The following is a 23,541-nucleotide window of genomic DNA, read 5'->3' as shown; positions in this document are numbered from 1 at the left end:
AACCTAAAAACAACTCTAGGTACGACCGTAGGATTTAATTTCTAAATTGCATTAAGAATTAGAAAGGCCCAATCCTAACTAACAAACACGCTACGAGGGTTTATTTAAGCTAGATTGTATGTTTCCCTGACATAAATTCAATTACGCCAGTTGTTACTGGAATAGAGATAACGATCAATTACGGATTCAATTACCCATATTTAGCCAAATAGCCTATATGAATAATCAATTATTGCGCACTAATCAATCATACACAAGGAACTATAACAATTAAAAGCAGGAAACATATAAATATCAATAAATGAAGAAGACAATTAAAAACGGTTTAGATCTCACAGTAGTCGTTGAACCAATTCGTCAGTTGTTTCCTTGACTAGAAATAGGGGTTTAGTTCCCCATAATTAATCCACAGGCCATGCGGGCAAAGTTGAAAGAAACCATCGATTCCTTAATCAAAGCGAACGAAAGAAATTGCTCCTCGTTAATTTCGGTCAACCGAAGAAAGAATAGGAAACAATTGATTATGGTGGTTTTCAATTGTTCTCCTAAGCTAACCGTACAGAGAGTACACACTTTCAATTTCTTCGGTCAAGGCTAGGGTGAAAAGCAATGTCAAAAGTCCACAATTGCGGCTCCTCTTAGCTTTCTTTCTTTCCTCACAAAACATACGAGAGAGTGGGTTTCAATTTGCTTGATTTCCCCATTTGGTCAATGCAATTGGAAAAGCCCAAGAATTCTCAAGTCAACGAAAGATGAAAAGCAATACAAAGTCAGGAATAGAGGCTCTTGTCTCCTCTGATAGTTTTTTCCAAAACTGCCGCTCCCCTCCCATTCGAAGAACAAATCGAAAAGAAAACCTAAGCTAGGCGATAAGATTCAGTCCACCTCCGGCAATTGTTATTATTTTCCAAATTAGCCCAAGACCCCCCTCCAAATAGAATAAAGTAATATCTATTACAATTAAGTTTCTTCAGCTTCTCAAGCGGACCCTGCTGCTTGGAGTGCCCCCACGTACGACAAATCTTCTAAATTTTGATTTTAAGCACTTTTCAGTATCCAGTCCTGCAATTGGTACCAAAACAAAATATCAGTAGAATCCACTCAATTACTGGAAATATTTAGTCGAATAAAAGTGCATTAATGCCCAAAATACCCCTAAAATGCACCCTATCAGTACCTCTCACCAAATCGGTGTGGTACTTACAATCGTTCAGTAGTCGATGAGACATCGCTCCAATCGACTTATGCAGCTATAGCATAATTTATCATTTCATTCAATCATTCAATACATTCAATCATTCATTTCATTTCAATCAAGTCATTCATAATTCAGTCATTTCAATTCAATCAATTCTTCCATGATTCATTCAAATAAGACCGAGTGTGGTAAGGTACATACTCGACTCAGTATTTTCAAAATCTCCAATCACTAATAGCAATTAAACACATACCAAGTTTACCTACACTTGACACTCACCAAGTAATTCAAGAAACAAGGACAAGCGATTGTTTAGGCGTCTTTCGTGAGATCCTCTTGCAGGTTCTCTTGAGTGCCTGAGCAATTAATAATGAGCTATTACACACTATCGTTTAAAACCCCTAATTATCGAGGAGGATTGCACTAGAGTACAATCTAAGAAAATCTCATGAAAATGAGCCTTAATTACTCGCAAATCGAGGCTCAAAGGTGGGGTTTTAAAATACAAGAGAAATCTGGTTTTCATCTTTGAAATCAAGTGTAAAACAATCTATCAATATTGAAGAAAAATGGAGAGTTCGAAACCCTCAATTTTTTTTAAGTTCGAAAATTTCAGATTTATAGAGCGATCTTTGAAAAATCGTATCTCACTCTCTGTAAGTCCAAAATTGAAAAACTTAGTACCATTGGAAACTATTTCCAAAGTACTCAAAGTTTCTGGAAGACACTTTTCCATGATTCCAAATGGAAGACATTCAAATTTTGGGTTCAAAATGCTGTTTTGAATACTAAGGCAGTTTTTGGGGTTGGTTTTTGGCCAAGTTTGAAAATTCGAAAAAATTCACACAATGTGAACTAGCCTTTGAAATTTAGAAATAAATTAGAGTTACAATCAAAGTTTAAAACAAAATAAACAAAACAAGAATCGGGATTTTGAGCACCAAGATATGGCGGCTCAAAGTTACCCAAAAGTTGTAACTGTTAGACCATTTTCCAGGTTTAAAACATAGACTTTGAATCTTTGGTTGAGCATCGAAATGAACTCAGAATGGCACCGAATTTGGTATGATTATACTACCATATAAGAGCTATTCCTCCGTCAAATTTCATACAAAAATTCGTTCGAGAAGTCAGTTAAAAAAATCATTAAAGTTCTACAATTTGCTAAGGTAAATCTGCCTTGCACTTGCGTTTTCCTTTTCTCAAACATTTGGCCAATGAAAATTCCTTGAATATGATTCATTTATGAAGACAAAGTCTAGGAAACATCCAAAATACATTTGGTAGGTGATTAACACCAAGGATTTTGAATAAAAAGTCCCAAATCAAGATTAGCTATAAATCAGTCCAAAATTAGGGTTTTCTTTCACGAAGACAGCTCTGAAATCTGGCCACAACTCACTGAATTCAACTCAGAATTAAGCGTGGTTAGTGGCATTGAAAACTACATTCATAAGGCTACAATTTCTTGGAAGGAACCATTTTAAAATTCTATCCACAACTAGCTCATATTTGAGCATCAAGTCACAGCTCAAAATAGGGCCGCTAGTACATACGAGAAACAGAGCAGGCAATTTTACAAGGTTGGTACGGCTCACTCAGGTGGAATCAGGGCATGCATTTTATACTGTTGGAAAACTGGAAGTGTCTAGTTTCTAATGCTACAAATAGCACTCAATTTGACATCAGACCAAAGAGTTATTGCCGAAACAAAATCACTGCCAGAAAGGCTCTAGTTACGTTTCCAGTTTTGCTACATTTTCGAAATCTCAACATTTACTCATCCAAATCACGTAATTTTTGTGAAAACTTTCCACACAACCTATACAACATATCTACATCAAAACAAGTCAATTGGACCACCAAAAAGTGCACCAAAGTGCACGGCAATAGCAGGGACAGAAACGGTAAAATTCCCTTTTCACATCCTTTGAGTTTTCTTCCACAATACAACTTATTTTCACTAGATTAAGCACTAATCCAACATAAATAACATCAATTCTCATCAAATTAGTTCATGAAGCCATTGTGGGATTTTATAGAGCCCACTCACAAGATTTTCAACAATATAAAACTACCCACATGAATTTATGAGCTTACAAGTGCAAGATAACTTCCATAAACCAAGTTTTAAGAGGTTGATCGTTATTTACCTTTGTAGATGACTAAGGCAGAAAATTTCGGTTCTTGGAAGCTAAAGAAAACCGTGAGAAGCAAGCCCTTTTTCCTAACTTAGGTTGATCTCCAAATGGTTTGCAAAGTGTGTGTAAATTTTGAAGTGATTTGGGTGAAATTTGAGTGGTGAAATGACGAAGAAATGTTGGTTCTTTCTTCCTCCTTGTGGCCGGCTACTATGAGTGATATGGGTGTGCTTGCTGAAAACGAAGCTTCCTTGGGAAGCTTAAATGTGTGGTTCAAATTGCCTCAAAAGTCAACTCTCCCTCCACGCGCGCGTTTTGTGCTCGATTCCTCTCGAGTTTGTTTCACTAATGCACTTCCATTCATACTATTATTATTCACTCTTAATAGTCTAGACCATTCATACTATTATTATTCACTCTTAATAGTCTAGAATAAATTTCTCAAATCTCCAATTAACCGCTCCGGTTCGATATACTCGAACTTTCGATTTGCACGCGTTACGGCGAAACTTCCAAGAAATTTTTATAACGATAGTATAACTAACTAACACTTGAATACTTAAACGTAAAAATACCTATTTCAAGACTAATGTACAAGTCTCCAATTTTCCAAGTTTATTGTATTCTCGAATCGATTATTGTCTCCAAACACGCATCTACTATTCACTCTGAACGAGCTTTCAAAAATAAAATTTTCAAATCAAGGCATTTTTAAAATACTTGTAGGTCATAGTTCCATGTAATTGAGTATAAAGGGGTTGAAATAAAATATTCGAAGTAAACAGCCAAATAAATATTTAAATGAACTCGTAATAGGAATTTAAAATAAGAAAATTTGTGAGTCCTCACACCTTTTTACAAAACTAAGAAAGAAAAATATAGTATATTCAATCATTTTTTTTTCCACACTTTGTATAAATCAACAAATCAAATCCCTAACAACTATCTAAGCATAAGTTCTACAATCAAGTAGTTTTTCCAAAAGATCTCAAATTGCATGTATAGTATAAATACTTGCCATGAGTAAAAAAAACGCACAAAACTCCATTGACAACCAATTTTATACCCCCAAACTAAATATCAATGCTCAAATACCTTTTTAATATAAGTTAATTGACCTAGAACCACTATTACAATTCTCATATGATCTTAAAAATATTAATATCTCTCAAAAGTAGAGAATAAATTCTACCTCCACAACAAAATCATAATAAAAAATTTCTAATCCAATGAAAGAAATCATTATGTAATTATTGACATTTTATAAGATTTTTTCTTAACAACAAACAAAAGATGACAAATTCCACATCTTTAGTTCTTCTTCCTATTTGAATCTTCAATTTCATTATATATTTCTCTACACTGACAAGCGAACAAAGATAAATTGGCAAATTGCAGAAGACAAAATGTTCCAGAAAATTCTGCATCAAATCATCATAAAATCATTCAATTCTCCCAAGTTTGCATCAAGTCATCATCAAATTATTCAAATCATTCAAGTGCTCGAGTTTGTCTAGGGCATCGATGTGCCTCAACTCTTGAATCTTCGGAGTTCATCGAATCTTCGGAGTTCAATAACAGATCTGCGTCCTTCGATATCAAATCCTCAGATATCAAATCCTCAGGACCCGTCAAATACTTGAAGTCATCATCAAATCCATCAAGTTTTCTTGGAGTTCAGGAAGATGTTCGAGTTCTTCAAATTCGTCAAATCCTCAAGTGCAACTAAAATTTTAAATGGTTATGTCAAAAAGATTGAGAGCTAGATTTTTTCCCTTAAGATATATCCAAATGTCAAATGCTGCTAAAGCACAGTTTCTTTGTGGATCAAGAGACATTATTCCTCCAGATCTGCTAAGTCATGTGTTCAAGTGCTCTGACATCTTCAAATCGTCCATAGATCGAGAGACATTTTCTTTCAAGATCTACAACCAAGTGTTCCCTCGTAAAAGTTTTCATAGATGCTGTATAAATTATCAAATTATTGTTGGTAGATTCGCCCCTAATTTGTCCCTGAATCTGTGGTAGAACAAGAGAAAGAATCAAGGGGCTACTTTTGCTTTCTTGAGAAAAAAAATTAATTTGTTCTTGACTTTCCGATGTAGAGTTGTACCATTAAATTTGGAACTAGTTAAATTGATAAATTTGTTCTTGACCTTTTAGTTGCTTTTTTGCATATATATATATATATATATATATATATTTCTCTACACTGCGAGTCTCATCATTTCCTTCTAGTTTAATACATAATCTACTCCCTTTGTAAATTTCGTAATTTCAATTTGATAATATCCTCAAAACTGAAGATAATAAAAAGAGGTTATATTAACTTGAAAATAGACAAGATATAGAAAAATAGATTTTTTAAGGTTTTGTAAATTTATTGCCTTAAATTTAAAAATTGTCTACTAAGTGGAGGCCATTATAGGTATTTTACCAAATCAAGGGAGGTAAGAGTAATTTCTTGAACCTAAGGGGAGCCGAGTGAAATTGTCAGAAACCTCAAGGAAGGTTTCTGAAATTATCCCTATAAAAAATCATAGTAAAATACCCATAACATTAGTAGCATAAGTTTCAATACATTCATATTACTTACACATGAATTTATATGCGTAATTTTGCAGTACTAGTATTTTTGTACTTTTATTCGTACTTTTGGAAAATTTTGTATAAATGAGTATGTATAATATTCCATTATTTATCTATCCTTAATTTATTAACATATCATCGAAGTCTAAATCTTTAAAAAAGGAATGCAATATTGTTATAAAAGTGGTCACTAGTCTCAGAAAATTGAACATGTTTACCTTATTTAGTTTCCACTTTAAACATCCATCGCACAAATATGTAAAATAATACAATTCTCTTTCATACAATTTGCGGGCACTTAGATATTTCAATTAATTGCTTCTATATATGGTTGAGATGTGAGAAATAAATCTAGTTCTTAGGGGAAATTTCGGGGCTTAAGGCAAACTTCCCTTTTTTTTTTCCGTTTATGGTTGAACCACTTATGACCTGCCATATTAAGATTCAATCATCCACGCAACTGAACCACTATGACTTACCGTATTAAGATTCAACCCTCCATACAACCGACGAGCATTCCTAATTCTTTGGCCATTACTAATGGGACCGTTCCCATTGCATTAGTCGTTATTTCCTTTAGTCAAATACTTGATGAAAAATTAAACCCTCAATTTCCTTTTTTTTTTTTGGTGAGATTCTAGTCCATCTTAGGTGCCGAATTCGATGAGGTCTGAGTAGAATCATTTGACTTCTTATGGTTCTTATTCTTATTTCTTGCCTAAGTAATTTCCACAAATACCATATTAGTACTAGACATTATGAATTTGGCATTCAAGAATTACCCTCGAGATACTATGGCTAATAAATCAATTTAGGCAAATTTCCATCGCCGAAAAACTCCCAATTTGTTCCTTGAAGCCTATATAACATCCTCCTCCTCACTGCTCCAATCCCAAAATATTTTTCCTCTAGCAATTTTAGCATTAAGTAACCTACTTTTTGGTTTTATTTAAATCAATGGCTGATTCACAAAATTCACCAACCCGTGAGCAATGCCTCTACATGGCTAAAGTTGCAGAGCTAGCCGAGAGGTACAATGAGACGATGAACTACATGAACAAACTAGTTCGTGCCTCAGTATATCCAACTTCCGAATTAACTTCCGAGGAGCGGAGGCTGCTCTCAACGGCTTACTACCGCGTAATTTCCATGCATCGTTCTGCATGGCGAAAAATGCGATCTCTTGAGCAGAACAATGACGGCAACACAAACGATGATTTGGTTCTGGTTCAGGAGTATCGAGCCAGGATAGAAGCTGATATCTCGGAGATTTGTGATGGGATCCTGAAGCTGTTAGATGAAACGCTAATTCCCTCGGCTAGTTCAAGTGAATCGAAGGTGTTTTACTTTATTACAAAAGGAGATCATGAGAGGTACTTGGCTGAAATTAAGGGTGATGATGAACGTAGAGAGGCTGCTGAGAAAGCCATGCAATCTTATCAAACTGCTGAGGTACTATCTTATTTCTGTAAACTCACGCGTACATAAAAATGGTGTTAGGGACGGTCAAGTTACTTGCGCTGGAAGTCATGTTTACCAACGTTGACTGTTTGTGAATTGAATTACAAGCCCCCAAAAAAAAAAAAAAAACTATAACTTGGAGTAAATTAATAGTCTTTTATGCGCGAAATTAAAGAATGTAATTATTTTCTTTTTCTAACTTTTGTACACAAAGAAAAACATTCTTGGACGTGAAACAACACACACACATATATATAGTATGTATCATAATCTTTATTCCTTAATTTGATTATTATTCCTATTATTTTCTGAACATGTATAGTTACTATTTCTATAGACATTGATAATGCTTATGCTTCTATTTCATAACGTTAATTACACCATGGGCTTTGTATGTGTTTGTGTGTACTGTTACTAATTACATTATTAACTTGGTTTGGAGTAGGTCTTGTTAGGTTTTTTTTTTTGGGTTCCTATATGAAGCGTATGATAATTAATCTTATACCCTTTCTTCGAAAATTACTGGCTATGAGCTTGTAATGCTTTTTAATATGCATCTAAATATTGGAATTTCAAATTTATGGGCGAAAGCATGGGGGAGATAGAATTGGGCAAGCAGTAGTAGCAAAGCCAAAATTTCATAATAGTGGGGTGAAATTAACATATGAGAAGCTTTATATGAGTTATCTTGTAATATGTAGTAACTTTGATATGTTATACTTTTCCCTTAATAACCAATGTAATCTTAAACTAAACTATAAATTAAAATATCAATCCAAAATTTGCAAAAGAAATATTCTGCTGATGTTTTAGGTTCATAATAGTATATGTACAAACTTAAAAGACAAAATGTACTTCGAATGAAATTTAACATGATTTGAATGTATGTTTCTTGCTTTGCCATATGGTTTGGCAATGGAACAAAGTGTTATTTTGTAAGTACTATAGTATTACTCGAACTACATTTTAGATGTTATAAGTATAATATGATGACAGTTAATGAATTGCTCAAAAATTGTATGGTTACTTCTCGATCCCCTTTTATTTTTTGTTCCCTTAAAATGTAAAGATGGGGCAAATGGGAATTATAAAATAGAATTGTTTGATTGTAGTTTTCGTGCATATACTTACTGAATAAAGTTTGAAAATGTGTAGTTTTATTTGTATATAAAGAATGATAACGAAGAAGTAAAAATGTGATTAAAGAGGAGAAATAAATAAAATTTTTGAAAGAAAAGTTAGGGTAAGGGGTGAAGATATGTAGTCAAGGTTTTGAGGGACAAAATAAGGAGTTAAAGTAAACTTTTGCAAATTTTTATAGGCTCAAATTAAGTTTTTCAAATGTGAGGGAAGAGGGGACGACAGCCCCCGCTAGTTCCCTTGCCTCTGCCTCTGGCAAGTAAATTCCTTTTTTCAACGCAAAAACTACACGTAAGGACAGTAGTGGCGGAGCCAACCCTATAATTGTTTTCTTGTAATCGTTGAAAGTAAGACATAACAACAATATTAAGATAAAGCATTACATTTGTTACATGAATAATATAATTTAAAAGCGACATATTCAAATTTACTAATTATAGAATATCTTTTTAGTTAAAAACATAATGAACCTTTAACAGTTCCTCACGGACCTTTGGTTTTGCGTGGCAAAAAGGAGATGAACTTTTTTGTTTTTATAAAAACGTCACCTTCTTATTGAAAAAGTCGCATTCGGTTTATTTTTAGCTGAGCAACTTCATTAATTAATTCTTATTCTACGCTTTATCAAATAATATTTTTTTCCATATTTTATTGAAATAAAAATCCTAAGTTAATAACAAACTACTACAAGTTTCAAGGTGATTAATTTGACGTAGAAGGCATTTTATTTTGAATTTTTTGGATCAAATTATTAGATTACTCATAAAACTTTTGAAATGGTATAGTTTTGGCAATTCAACTTTCAAGAGGATGAAATCATCCACGTCTCAAATCCCTAACATGCATATTTTGAGTCATTCTGCTTGTTTTTACCTTCAATTCTACTTTTTGGTTATGTCTCATGATTCGTGCGCATCTTTAAATATGGTAGGGTTGATGGTAAAAATAGACGGAATTGTCCAAAATATACATATAAGAAATTTAATAGGTAATATCATACTTTTGAAAGTTGAGCGATCAAAATTATACCATTTCAAAAGTTCTAATGGGTAGTCGGGTAATTTGCTCAATTATTTACAGTCCATTTCCATAATATTACAAAAACAAGTTATTTGTATGTTTACTTCTAAACAATTTAGTGGGGCAATACTTAAATTTGTTGAGAATCTGTTGAAAGTTTTTGTGGTTAATGGGTCGTCCCACTGCCCGATTGCAGATCTGCCACTGCGCAGAAAATTTCTTTCTCAATTTTGTTTAAAAAAAAAAATTTGTTTATTATTATTTATTTTTTGTGTTATTTGATCAAACAGCAAATTGCACTGGCTGATCTTCCACCAAAACATCCTAGGCGATTGGGCGTGGCACTCAACTTCGCTGTGTTTCACAGTGAGATTCTGAAAGCATGCGAATCAGGTTGCAGCAAGGCTAGACTGGTAAGGATCATAATACTTCCTTCTAAGGGCTGTTGAAACTTCTGTGGAATATATAGCCGCATGATGGTCATCAAATATTTGCTTAATCAAATCATTCTTGAAATCAAGTACCATTCAGTTTACTTTCAAGTTGGTAGGAATTTATATTCTTTAAAATCTTCTTTTTAACTATTTTAAAGCACAATAGATTTTATGTGAATTTATTCTTTGCTCAGGCTTATGCTGCAGCTCATTCAGACGAAACCCAATTGCCTGAGGAACTCCAAGAGGAAAGCGCCGCGATCATGCAACGACTCCGGAATAATATCACTTTTTGGGATGCCCAAAGGACATTGGAAGATTATGCGGTTCATATATGATATAATATAGCTAGTTAGCACGACAAAAGCAAAACTTTTTTTCCTGCTCTACCATCGATGAAAAGGTATAGGGATATTTTTAGTACATTATTCTTTGGATCGAATTTGCAATTTTTGGTATCAACTAATTCCTCTATGGAGTTCTTTTAGTATTATGAGACTACAAAAGGCAAGCAATAACGTCGTTACCTAAGCGTATGGACAGTGCTCTTTTGGAGCTTGCTTTTGGGTAAAAGCAAGGATATACTGCTTGTCTTAAAAGATCCTTGCCACGTACGATTGGGAGAATTCGGATTCTTAGCAGTTGTAGGCGCAAAAAGAGCATTTCAAGTTCCGAATCAGCCAAGTTCAACTAAAGCTGATCTAAGCCGTTGACCTGAAACTCATTTATATTTATTTTGCATTTCAAATTCACTACTTAGATCGAATCAAGCTGAGCTCGGATGATCCAATCCGTCAATTGCATGATGCGGTTTCAGTTGCAACACCGGCCCTTGATCCCCAATCCGAAATCACCTGTGACACTTACTTGAAAGGATTGCCGACCGCGGCAATAGACTATCAGCTCTAAGACTTGACCCCAACTGAGGTACTGCTTGATCAGTCGATTGTCAGGAGAGCTAGCGAAGAATAGGCATTCAGTGTCTGGGCATAAGATGCCGAAAAATTAATTGAATTCAAAATTAGCGTACCTTGGTTTAGATTCATCCAACAATATTGATGCCTAAACTTGGTTCATCACACCATTAGCTTACCGTTGTGTAATTCTTTTTCCTTCCCAGACACCATGGCCGTTTTTAAACTACTTCCTTTAACATGTTTTTTTACTTAAACCTCATCAAAATTAGACTTGCTTCATCCAATTCACGAACTATATAAATGACAAACTGAAACTGAATAAAAGTTCAAAACAAACAAATCCTGTCAGACCATTGTCTTGGCTTTCAAATTGGCAGAACATCGAAAAAATAAAGGGACCTCAACCAACGATAGGCCAAAGCTGACATCTGAGATGTTTATCAAAGAAACTACTGACCAAAACAAACATCTAAGAAAATCAACCAGTCCATGATGGATGAAGAGTATTAGGCATGTCCAAGGTCATCTCCTCAGTTACAGAGGAGAGTCTTGAAAGAGAAACAGCTGAATTCGATGGCAAAGCTTGGGAACAGGAAGCTTTTGGGTTGCAATATTCAGCATGAGCATCAGATAATCTTGAACAATGTTTTCTTAGACTTAATTTTTTAAGTGGGAACCTGAGAACACATTCCAGGTAGTGGCATCAAGATTACCTCTATTAGAGAGCATTCCATTACCCTAGTCATTGGATTACTCTTCATTTGTCACCCAAACATGCGAAAGCCTTGTACCCATACCCTTAATGAAATGACCCTCAATGGAGTGCTGAAATTTCATGCAGAACGTGATACTTGGCAGGTGTGATAACCTGAAAACTTCAGACTGATCCCTTGCATATTATTTGCAAATTATATTTGGAATGTAATTTTGTAGCAATAAATCTCCGCAAGTTATGTCACCCTAAGGAAGACTGATGCTACTCAGAAACATTATTCTCGAGAGAAGTCTCTTCTGATGTACAACATGCATTCTACAAGAGGTGGGATTTGAGCGACAAATTTAGGTTCAATAGGCAATAGCTACTTCTGAAACCAGTTGTCTAGTGTGTGTGTGTGTGTGTGTGTGTGTGCACAAGCATCTATGAAACAGGACTGTGAAAATCAAACTCCTGTGATTGGAGAACATTTAAATGCCCACTGAAATCATCGAGAACCAGAAAGATTTCTGTTGCAAACTCCTTTCTTGAGTGAAAGGTCATACAACTTAAAACTATGGTGAAGCTGGCATCAATAAGACAAGGAACATTTCACAACTCAATTCAGAAATTATTCAAGTGATTTTCAACTGCAAAACCATATGAGAACTTCACACACTCGGGTACAACATTTATGTCACTTCACGAGGCAAGTCTTCCTCAGCATGAAAGATGTAGTTATGCAAAAGACACTCACTGGAAGTTGATAACACCTTTCACTTTTCCAATAAGCAAGAAAATAGTAGGCTGTACCAATTTCACGTTTTTAGTTTTCCAATTTTCATCAGGAAGAAGATGAATGGAGCGTACTTGACCTCTGTAGAAGCAACTCCGCCCAATGAAGCTCATGATCGCTCATAATGGGCTACTTAATTTGATAAAATCCCAAATAGAAGCAGCTTCCGTATGCCTTTTGGAATCTTTCCAAGGAAACCTAGGTTATCCTGCATCACCTGAAAGTTCCACACAAACATACACTAAATTACAAGTCAACATTGTGATGAACGCTACCAAATAGATTCCCGCTTCGCTAAAATAAAGGTTGAGAAAATAATGCACAAAAATTAAACAGTTAATTTTACCTGGAAATAGAGTTAGTGCTAATCCATGCCACATAAATACTATAGTCTCTCACTCTGTTCAAAGTAACTATTAAATGATTAACAAAAGTAGGGTACTGACAATAACAAGTACAGCAAAATAAGACTTGAGAAAGATTATAAGAAAATACAATATCAGCTATAGGATTATAGTAACCTAATAAGACAACAAAAGGAAGCCTCTCCAGCATGAAAAATCTTAAAAGCAACAGAAAACGACCACAATTTTCAAGTTACCCCTTTATGCACCGAGCTATAGAAGCACCCACTAGCCACCTATTACTCTCCAGTAATATGACAACATTGATGCAAAAATTATAATAAAAGGAAAAAGAAAATAGTTCACAATAGAGATAGATATCTTTTTCAAACTAACAGCCCACTTTAGTTCAGGTCACCTATACCTGTCACAATTAATAAATTTCCAATGACCATTGATGTCATGTCCTGATTATTGTGGATTTTTCAAGAAAAAGTTAGACAAGAAGCCATTCCAGTTGAAGCTTTGTTGCTCTGATGCAAATGGAGTATAAGGGGCATCTTAATTAACATGTTCTTGATTCTTACTACAAATATCTTAACATGTTCTTGATTCCAGTTGAAACATCCTGCAGTAAGCTACTACATGTCAGGAACATCTATCGAATATCTTAATCGCAATCAGATTAAACAAACTTACCATCAAAATTTGACTTTTCCAGAGGACATACAGAAACCATTCAGAACAGACTCAATCCTGGAGCCTTTCAACTTCCAATTTCCTTACGGCCTCGAATACTTTTGACTCTCTCTATTACATCAATACTGTTGCTTCAAAATGATCATCATCTTCTAATCAAAATAAAAACTTTTCTGTCTAGAAATTTCTCAACGTAGCTCTAATATCTTTCTCCAATATTCTATACCAGAGTAATTGCACAGAAATATTTATCTTGCTGTCCAATAGCTGTTTAAGTTAAGGCAACTCTATTTACCCATCTCAACCAATTTGTAATCTATCCTTGCAACAACATGCCTAACGTCTTTCTTTGCTGATGTGAACTTGTCATCAGTTTAATCAACCTAAGTACCTGACCAGTGCATGAAGTAAAGAGCACAATTCAGATACAGCTAAGAACCAAGCATACGACACAGGATCTAAGGAGAAAAGAAGAAACACACCAAGAATAGAAAACCGCTCATCCAAAAAAGATAAAAAGAGACATCAAGACAGACACCTCATCTAAAGAGGCAACACAACCCTCACACTTTGCAAAGGAAAAGAAAAGAAAAGAAAATCAATTAAATCAACACAGAGGTAATGAAGAAGTTTTATCGATATCAAGTAGATGAAGCTAGTCTCACTTACAAGTATACGTCATCTGAATTGATATCCTGAAACAGATTAATATAAAACCGAAATCCATCTGGGCTTATGTCTCTGCACAACAATCCTGTAGAAAGCATTCAATAGCATATTATGCTAATTATATTGCCATTACATGCTATTGGAGAGAACTGAAAGAAAGCTTACCTTTGCCCTCAGCAGTAAGCAGATATTCCTTTGCCATTGCTGGGGCAACCCCCAAAGTCATTGCAGCATCACTAGCACTGACCCCACTCTGTAAAGCATCAGGCTTTGTCACCAAGGATCTAATTCGAGCAAATACCTACAATCAAGAGGAAGACTGAGAAAACAAGCAGGCATAATACCATATGTATTATTAACAAATGTATAAGGGTCCAAGGTGGTTTTTTCCTTTACACTCAAACAAGAAATATCCCAATCTGTAGATCTACATTACCATGACCAAGAAAAAACAGTTTTGTCCTATAACTATGTGAAATGTCAACCAAATTCAAGTTTCATGACCACAAGAAAACATTAGTTGACATTTCAAAAGGTCCCGTTACAGTATCAAACGACCTCCATCTAGCATAATCTGCAGACAGACAGCAAAAACTATATATTTCAACATGGGAATGCTCTTCACCAATTCCCAATGAAATAAAAATTCTGGTATCCTCTCAAACTTTAGAATTTGAGATAAATGAAAAACAAGTCTCATGATAAATCAAAATATTGGAACTGTAGCTACATATTTTTGACCAAAGGTACTTCTGTTCCAGTACAAAGGTTGATAACAATTTTGCAAGTTCCATAAATTGGTCCTAAGCAATTACGGACATAAATCATTGCTCTCATTTTTGGCAAAAGGCGATACGTGATTCTGTAGGTTATATTGATTCTCTTTTGGTATATTGATAGCTTAATCTTTGTAGAACACTTTTCGTCTTTGAGAAAGGAAGACAATGCTCAGTATTTGTTTATGGAGGTTTTAACATCATGCCAGAGATATCTGCTTCTCTCATCATCTCCATTTCACAGTAAATTGTCATAAGAGACTAAACTGTATCAGCAGCAACTCTCAGCTTAATCATTCTCCCAAACAATCCTCCTCCACTGGAAATTATCTAATTATCTCTAAAAATAGTTGCTGCCTCTTCACTCACCTAGAACATTTTCTCCTTTTTATTTGCATAATCTAACTTTGGAACACTAATTTATGTAGCAAAATCAATAATAGGCAAGGGCCTTTTTATCAGAAAAGGAAGGGAGAAATATTTGCCCAATTCATGAAATCCTACCAACCATTTTAGCTCCACAATGTGCCAAGTATATCAAAGGCATAGCACAACAAAAAGAAATGTAATATTAATGTAAGAAAAATAGTTCAACTACTGTATCACAGGAACAGAATAACGAAAAGAAATGCAGGATTAATAATAATTCCAAGGTTCTTAAATCGCAAGGGTGATCCTTTAAAAGGGCCAAACTGCAAGCATACACAAGCTAAAGAAGATAATTTTGAGATGAAATGCACATCAAAAAAGTGGGCTATGTTGTCCAAATCAAAGAAGCTTTGTAAATATAGCAGTAGCAAAATATATTTACTGCATTGTAATGTTAATTGACTGACTCACATACTTCATATCACAAACAGCAATGATTCCTCCACCTTCTCCCACAAAAATCTAAATCTAGCAAGCACATTTTTTCTCTTGGTAATTGAATTAAGTCCAGTCAAATATTTCTCATGCCAATGTACAAGGAAAAAAGTTAACCAGCACCAGTACAATATAGTTCCTCTTATTTCATTCGCATTTTCTTTTTCCTCCCTCCAAGTCATTGACTGCATCTCATCTCATTCTATCGAAGAACAATTCAGCTGTACAAAACACACCCAATTGTCTTCAGCGTAACATTAAAATCTGAAGGCCAATCCAAGGCATCTGCCAACAAGCCATACAACTCCCACCAACATCAAAGGTAATTTCGGTCACAGGCTCAAAGTGCACCAAGAAACAACATGAAGGCATCAGTGAACAGTATTTTATTCTACTCCAATAATGGAGTAGAATAATACTCTGTTAATAATAGAGTATATAATAGGTCATGCTTTTCATACTCAGTCTTTTGAAATAAAATGCATAAGCAAATACAAAAGTAAAAGCTTACCTAAATGCAGAGCGATCTAAATAAAAAATAAACTGATCCTTATGTAGCGGCTACATAGCACAATTACATAGAGTACCATATGCTTTCCAATATTTCCACTTAAGAACTGGAATAATTGAAAACTTTCCTACCTCAAAGTTCCACAACAAAACTAAAAGAATCATCATGGGATATTAACATCAGGGGGTCAACAGAACCTTTGGCAAAAGAACTGTTGTATAAAAGTTCTTGTGATCAGATAAGGACATAATATAACTTTTAAACAAAGTAGCATTTTTTTGTCATCAATTCTCTAACGTTTCATACAAAGTTTTAAAATATAAAAAGATTAAGATCATTTAACCAAGCACCTCAAACCATGAAGCAGGGCACAGAAAAATGTAAACACACAGATACAGTGGATAAAATTGAACTCAATATGAGTAAAGAAATTACCTCATCATCACTGTGAGCCTTATTCTGGATGACCATAACACCACTATCAAATTTCCGAAGCATCACCGGCCTGGAGAAGGAAAGCAGAAGAAGAAAGACAAAAAACATTTTTATCAACTTTTTTTAATGAATCTTCACTTCAAAGTGAGTACTTCCAAGTGGATTGTACATATAGTTCATCATTCACATGGTATCATCACGCTTTAGTGGCAGTCTTTTTATACTTGCTTTATTTTCTTTGTTTGCTGTTGGAGGCTGCAACGCCCAAGTAAAGAAGTCCTCGGGAGGTAGCCGGAGTTTTGTCGGTCAAAAATCAGATTTAAGGTATGGAAGCGTGTTGGACCCATTTCTTTTGTTAATAAGAAATTATTAGTCTTGATATGGTTTGCACTCTATTCTCTTGCAAAAAATTTTATGGAAGATATTTCAAATCTGTTTAGTACCTTATCAATAAATATTACACATCCTAAATACACTTTAGAAATAAAAATATTTTTTACATCAAGAATGATATTTCAAATATGTCTGCATATGTACAGGTGCACTGAGCACTTTATTTTTTATTTAGAGGTTGTAGTTGTCAATTGAATCTGGAAAATCTTGACGAGACTCTTGGCAATAAAATACTGTGAAGCTGAAAGTAACTGCTTAGCTGGTCCCATGCACGCACAAGCTTAGTGCTAATATAATTATTCTAGTTCAAGATAGTGCAGAACTTACACATCAAACTTCTCCCACAGAGAACATGCTTGAAGCAAATCATCAGGTGATATTAATTCTGCACCAAATAAGAAGCATTGTCACATAGGAAACCAAAAGCTCTGAAGGTGAAGGACATACCTATACATAGAAGAAAGAACATGTGACAATGAGAAGATGAGCATGGATTTATTACAAAATAGAACCTGTGCCACGAGCCCGGTTGAAAAGGCAATAGACATCTATGAGATTAATTGTTCCTCCAGCTCTCTCTAAGGGAATCCTAACAAAATCTGCCAACTAAGAACCAACAGGAGTGACTTGGGGCACAATAAAACAAAATCAGGACGAAGAAAAATAGCATCAAGAGTGATTGACATGCTAGTTTAGATACACCCCCCAAGAAAAAGGTAGTGAGCCACCTATCACCACATGAATAGGATAAATCAACGCATTGACTTGTAAATAGCATACACTATTATAGGGTAAACTAACAGCTCAACTAACAAAAGAATGTCAATAAATTTTTTTTTTTTTTGCCCCTCCCTTAGCAAGATGTGATGAACAGAATTTCCTAAACATGCAACATGGATAAGTCATCATCCAAGATGCTTTCAAGAAATAATATTAAGAGGTCCAAGTTGTTACTCTCGAATACAATACTGTTCATACAAATCTTTAGAAACTACAAAGTACACCAAAAGTGATACATTATGGGCAAATGTTCGAGGATTTTGTCACACATACTACCTGAATTTTTCTTCTGCATGGGATTAACAAGGTATGCCAAGTCTCCAGGTAAAATGAAGGTTAAGAAAAGGATCACATATAATATCCCCCCACTTGAACTATAGTTGGGTACCAGATTGCTAGCTTGCACTATAGTTTTCAGTTTTACCAAATTAGTCCAACTTAGTAGACAACACCTAACCCTGTCAAAATTGCAAGCCAAAAAGACTAACTCACCCTTATTATTCTTATGAGTTTTCAGCACATATTTTTGGGGACATTTACTCATGCATTTTTTTTGCAGTTTTGCTGTGTCTCAAAGCCAAATAGCACTCAACATGTAAATAATAAAATTAAAAACACATACACACAAGTCATCTCCCCCGTTCATACAGAAACAACAACGATCTCTCACTTCCTCTGTCTTTCTTGCTTTTCTCGAACAAATTGGTGACAAAGATGATGGCTCTAAAAAATTAGCTTTCCAGCTTCCATTAAAGATTCAAGGGTAGCAAAAAAAAGTTTGAAACTAGTTGTACTTCAACGGGTAAATATAACCAATTAGTATTTCAAGGTTAGCAATGTGATAGCAACGTATACTTCCACGGGAGGGGGGGTTACTGTATGACGCAAGCATTTAACGAATCGTGATCCAGACGTTCACTGAGAAAATTCACCATATCAATTTTGCCCAGCAAATTAGGTGGAAATACACAAGATTGCTCAAACAAGAAGATAAGCGAGATCCACATAAGAGGTCTCAAAAGAATATTAATACCAGGTACACGAACACCATAGATGAGAAAGCCTATACCTTAGACAACGTGGAGCTAAAGCAGACAAGGATAGTAGAGAAGATGGAAATTATGGAAGATTATTCAAGCTTTGCACTTAAATTTCAAGAAATTTATTTATTTGATACTCAGAGGCCCATGAGATGGTAACAGAAAAAGATATCAGAGTGCTTCCTGAGGAGAAGTATGGACTTATAACAGCATGAGCATGCATAATTCCAACACCAGTTCTGCAAGAAAGTGATTTTGGCTTGTACACACCAATACCAACAATTACAGTGAAAAAAATTTAAAAGCATATTTTATCCCAAAGTCACCTTCTTGCCCTAAATTTTTTGTTAAAAAGTTTAAAGCATCTGTACATACGAGTCATGTGTCACTGGAGCAACTTAGATGGCTAAAAGTTACAAAAGCTTCTACCTTTATGAAATTTTTGACAATTCAAACCGCAATTTCTCAACCAAAAGTAGGGAAGCAGTTTCCGACTTCACAACCTTCTGAAAACTATGTTGATCAGTTAATTCCTCAATAGCTTGTCAAATAATAGATTTGATGCTAACAAGGAAAACTGCATTAAGTAACAACAGCAATATAAACTAGTGTTAAGGATCAATAGTCAAATGATTGCTATCTAGGGACAAGAAGAAGATAGAAGTTAGACATAAGATACGGCAGGAAGATTGGATCCATATTTCGTTTTTGTGAAGAAATTATGACAAGCTTCTATTGTTCAAATCTCAAGGTATTTAAAGCCTGAAAATTATGCAGCTTTGGTTCAGATTTTGTTACCACAACGTCATCCTTCTAATATCACATGTATCACATAGAAGTCTTTACACTAAAGCCTGGAATGTCGGCAAAGATGTCACAAAACTAAACAAAATGAACTTTCTTTCTCCTTTTTATTTAACATTGAGTGTTCAGTAATAACTTGTACAACCTTAAAAAGTTCACTGGCAGACACAAGAAAACCACCAAACCCATTCAGTTGCATTAGCAACCAATCGCCAACATGGAACATATATTACACATTTCAAAAAATAAAAAGCTGCACAAGTCAGAATGCAAAGATCAATTTTGAAGGATGCCAAGAATGATACATGCTGTATCACTTCAGCTCCTGGAAGTTCAAGAGCATTTCCAGTATTTAGTTTGCATCAATTCAAATTAATAAGGTCTTGATAAATAAAGAAGGGCAACAAAGGGTAAACCTGGCGTGATAATTGTTGATGATACAAAGCACCAGCAGACTCTTTTGTAACTGGAGATGCAATACCTACACTTAATAACCAATCTTGCATCTCTTCTTTGGTACCCAGTTCATCTTCGGCTGCCCCAGTTGCTTGATTATTTGAACCAGCGAGAAGCTTTAACCTCATTTTCTCAGCTAGCATAACCATCTCCTTAGCCTTGCTCTGCAAGCAAATTGATCTGTTACCACCAAATTTTAACCAATGCATATCATTCTCATCAGCTAAAAGTTATGTTACTAATATGAAACCAAACAGGTTGGTATGCACTTCCAGCTGAATTGGAGATCTACCATAATGTATACAAAAACAAAAAAATGTCAACTAGTAAACTATGTAAACAGCATGTACAAAGAGGTAATGGAATTCTGTTATATCATAGCAACACAACATATATTTTCAGGGATCAAATTTGTACTCCATCCAACTTTGTGAACAAACAGAACTTAGAATTAGAACTCATGAGCAGATAACGTAATTTCTGTTCATTGTGTCACAATTTTGTTCAAGTGTCTAAATATTTGAATTCTCCTCCAGGGCCTATCTACATTGCCAGCTGCAGCTCATATGAAGTATTATGGTGCTAAAATTTGGATGTATAAATCACCAAGAAATTGGGTTATACATATTAGCTACTGGTAATCTAATTATTATTCAATCCCTCTCAGGCCAAGGAATGAAAATCTTGTCTCCCCATCCTTTTCCCTGTCATTATAGGTTGGCAGATACCAGGATACAACCAAGAGGCCCATAATTAAGAAGAAGCCAGTAGTCTTGAAATCAATATAGAGTGATGGATCCACTCATTAACTGATTAGATGATCTTGTAAAATAGTGAAACCCTGCAGAAATTCATTAGTCTTCATATTGATAATGTTAGCATAGATATCAAAATGTATACTGATAATTAAGGTTCTGGGAAAAGCAAAAACTGTTTCTGGAATCAATTTCTCCAATGGTCTACTATAAAAGCTTTACCAAACATGGTCTTTTGCAATTTCGTAGGCACTCCTTGAAAACCAAGACAATTTAGGCAAATGAAGCAAAGCACATGTGCAAATAATTTAGTAAGAACACCTCTTCTCTCTACTTCCCCAATTTTCCAGGGCTGCTTCTCTACAACTGAACTTCTTCAGTCTCAAGCCTGCCCTCAACAAAATGGAAAATGGAAGAAAAGCTCCTTGCCCTTAGCTCATTCCACATTTTCTTCATCTTTTCAACATAACTTTTAAATTTGAAGACATAGAAAAAACACCAAAAGAAAACCCAAGGTGAAAATTAGAATCAAACAATTAGCGCCCTTCACTCTTATCTTTTTTATTCACTTCAACGATGTAATTTCTATGTTTCCTCCACATTTTCTTGCACTTTTTTGCTTACATTAATTTGATACAGCAAAATGCAAATTAAGACAGCTTCTCTTCAGTATGTCCAATTAGTCAGCAATCAAGTACTAAAAACTCCCCAATGGCACCCAAATGCAAATATACAAAAAAGGACAAGTTAAAATTAGATTGAAGGGATAATACAATCTCATACACTAGCATTTGCAGTTAGAGTAAGCATGGTTTTCTAATACTAAAATTTGTCTATAGACTGGCAATCATAGTTCTTAATGCTACTAAATCACACATATAAAGGGCAATCATTTCCTTCTGAAAACCACTCCTTTTTTCATGTACAAAGACTATCATGCTTGACTAATGCTAAGATTGGTATGTAAAGGGTAACCTTACTCCCCTACTTGCACTACATTTGACATGTAAATGGCAATCATGCCTTTCCAAAACTACAATTCATCTCCGTAATCTTTTTTCATAGAACCTCATAAACACATTGGCAATTGTACCCCTTTTATTCTACCAATTTGGCATGGAAAGGCCAGTCACTTTTCTAATCCTACATTTCCCATCCGTAATATTCTTTCTCAAACTAGCAAAAATATATCCAATTCGGAGCAAAGGGAATACTATTCCGCATGCATACAGCGGGTTTGTGTGATACTTACATACCATGAGAGCATTCAGGTCTTGAAATGCATCCTGCAAACTTTTATCAGTACTTTCCCACATTTCTTGCTCCTTCCTCAAAATCCCTGCAACTCCAACCACCGGCACCCTCAGCGCCAAGCTCCCCTCTCCACTCCGGGGCCCCGAACTTGACCCCGCCTCAGCTCCACTTGCACCAACCTTAATCTCCTCCCAAGCCCTCACCTTCAATGCCTCCCAAAACTTCCCAAGAAACGCCTCTGGGTCCGATTTTCCTCTCAAGACCAAAGTAATTACGATCGATCTTAAGCCCTTTTCGTCTACTCTCCCCTCGGAAGTCACTGAGACCTGGAATCTTATCCTAGGGGTTGAAAATACAGATTTAATCGACTTTTTTAGTGAAAAAATGTGGGAGACGGCGGAAAGCGGGATATGTACAGGGGTGGGAGATGAAGCTGGGGTGGAGTTGGGAAGCCATAGGAGGCGGTGATTGGTGAGAATGAGGAGACCAGATTTAAGGTGGGGAAAATTAGGGTTTTCTTCTGATAAAAGGTCGACGGAAGAGAGCAGACTGCTTTCAATTTCGCCCGGGTAGAGAACTGGCCGGCCACTGGCCGTTAATTCCGCCGTCGGTAGGTAGTTTCCGGCGGCCATTGTCGCGCGGTAATCGACTTCTAAAATTTGTAACGACAACCGTTTTATTGAATAAGTAAATTACAAAAAATGTCCTATAAGTATGGTTAACCTAATTTGCACTTTAAACCCTTATAAATACAGTTGAAGATAAATCAAACCGTCGTGTGGTAAATCAAATTTTTAGAAAAAAATTTTAAAATAGTTAATACTATTTTTTGAAATTTTTATACAAAAATATACTATAACGATAATGATTTGATACATGTAAAATAAAGATGTGATTGAAAAATATATTCATATAAAATTTAAAAAAATTTTTAAAAAATGACAATTTAAACAAAACTAGGAAATGAAAAAAATAGATTTTTATAAAGAGAATTCAACTTTTACATAATTTAGTTTTGAGGTATATGTTACTGTTTATAATCATAAATAGAAAAAAGATTAATTATTTTGGAAAAGTAAAATTATGAAATTATTCTTGGTGCGGCGTCTCTTAATACAAGAGACTATATATATATATATATATATATATATATATATATATATATATGCACATATCTTAATTTAATATATACATTACATATCTCGATTTAAACATACACATTCAAATATATATAAGTATTCACTAGTGTGCGTATTTTCATTCACAAGATTACAATTTAACAAAGTTCACGTTGTTATGAGGATAATTTTATCATTTAAAAATAAATTTGTTATCTATTTTAATCATTTAATGGTAACTCATATTCCAATT

The 23,541-nt window shown here is 34.8% G+C and overlaps 2 protein-coding genes across 5 annotated transcripts; one reads left to right on the top strand and one right to left on the bottom strand.

Moving 5' to 3' along the window:
- The first annotated feature begins 6,885 nt into the window (after positions 1–6,885).
- Positions 6,886–10,321, top strand: LOC113724453 (14-3-3 protein 1-like). The gene is made up of 3 exons (XM_027247354.1): positions 6,886–7,380; positions 9,840–9,962; positions 10,178–10,321. Exons 1-3 carry the CDS (start codon positions 6,886–6,888, stop codon positions 10,319–10,321), a joined length of 762 nt encoding a protein of 253 aa, XP_027103155.1.
- A 1,733-nt stretch (positions 10,322–12,054) lies between these two features.
- On the bottom strand, positions 12,055–22,875 carry LOC113727389 (vacuolar protein sorting-associated protein 36). Of its 4 annotated transcripts, XR_003457796.2 has the most exons (10): positions 22,173–22,875; positions 20,122–20,325; positions 17,594–17,687; positions 17,409–17,466; positions 16,689–16,758; positions 14,268–14,403; positions 14,103–14,187; positions 13,434–13,824; positions 12,737–12,790; positions 12,055–12,607 (listed from the first exon to the last, which is right to left on the bottom strand). XR_003457796.2 is itself a non-coding variant. In XM_027251526.2 (9 exons), exons 1-9 carry the CDS (start codon positions 22,800–22,802, stop codon positions 12,604–12,606), a joined length of 1,335 nt encoding a protein of 444 aa, XP_027107327.1. In that variant the 5' UTR covers positions 22,803–22,875; the 3' UTR covers positions 12,055–12,603. The 4 variants fall into 4 exon arrangements, 2 of the variants coding, with proteins under 2 accessions (XP_027107327.1, XP_027107328.1); XR_011839499.1 differs by having other exon boundaries at positions 12,737–13,824; XM_027251526.2 differs by lacking the exon at positions 13,434–13,824.
- Between the last annotated feature and the right edge of the window lie 666 nt (positions 22,876–23,541).

The sequence above is a fragment of the Coffea arabica genome, chromosome 2c (genome assembly GCF_036785885.1).
Source record: "Coffea arabica cultivar ET-39 chromosome 2c, Coffea Arabica ET-39 HiFi, whole genome shotgun sequence".
In the NCBI taxonomy this organism is placed as follows: Eukaryota; Viridiplantae; Streptophyta; class Magnoliopsida; order Gentianales; family Rubiaceae; genus Coffea; species Coffea arabica.
Note: the sequence above shows the minus strand (reverse complement) of the source record. Positions and strands in the feature narration are given on the sequence as shown.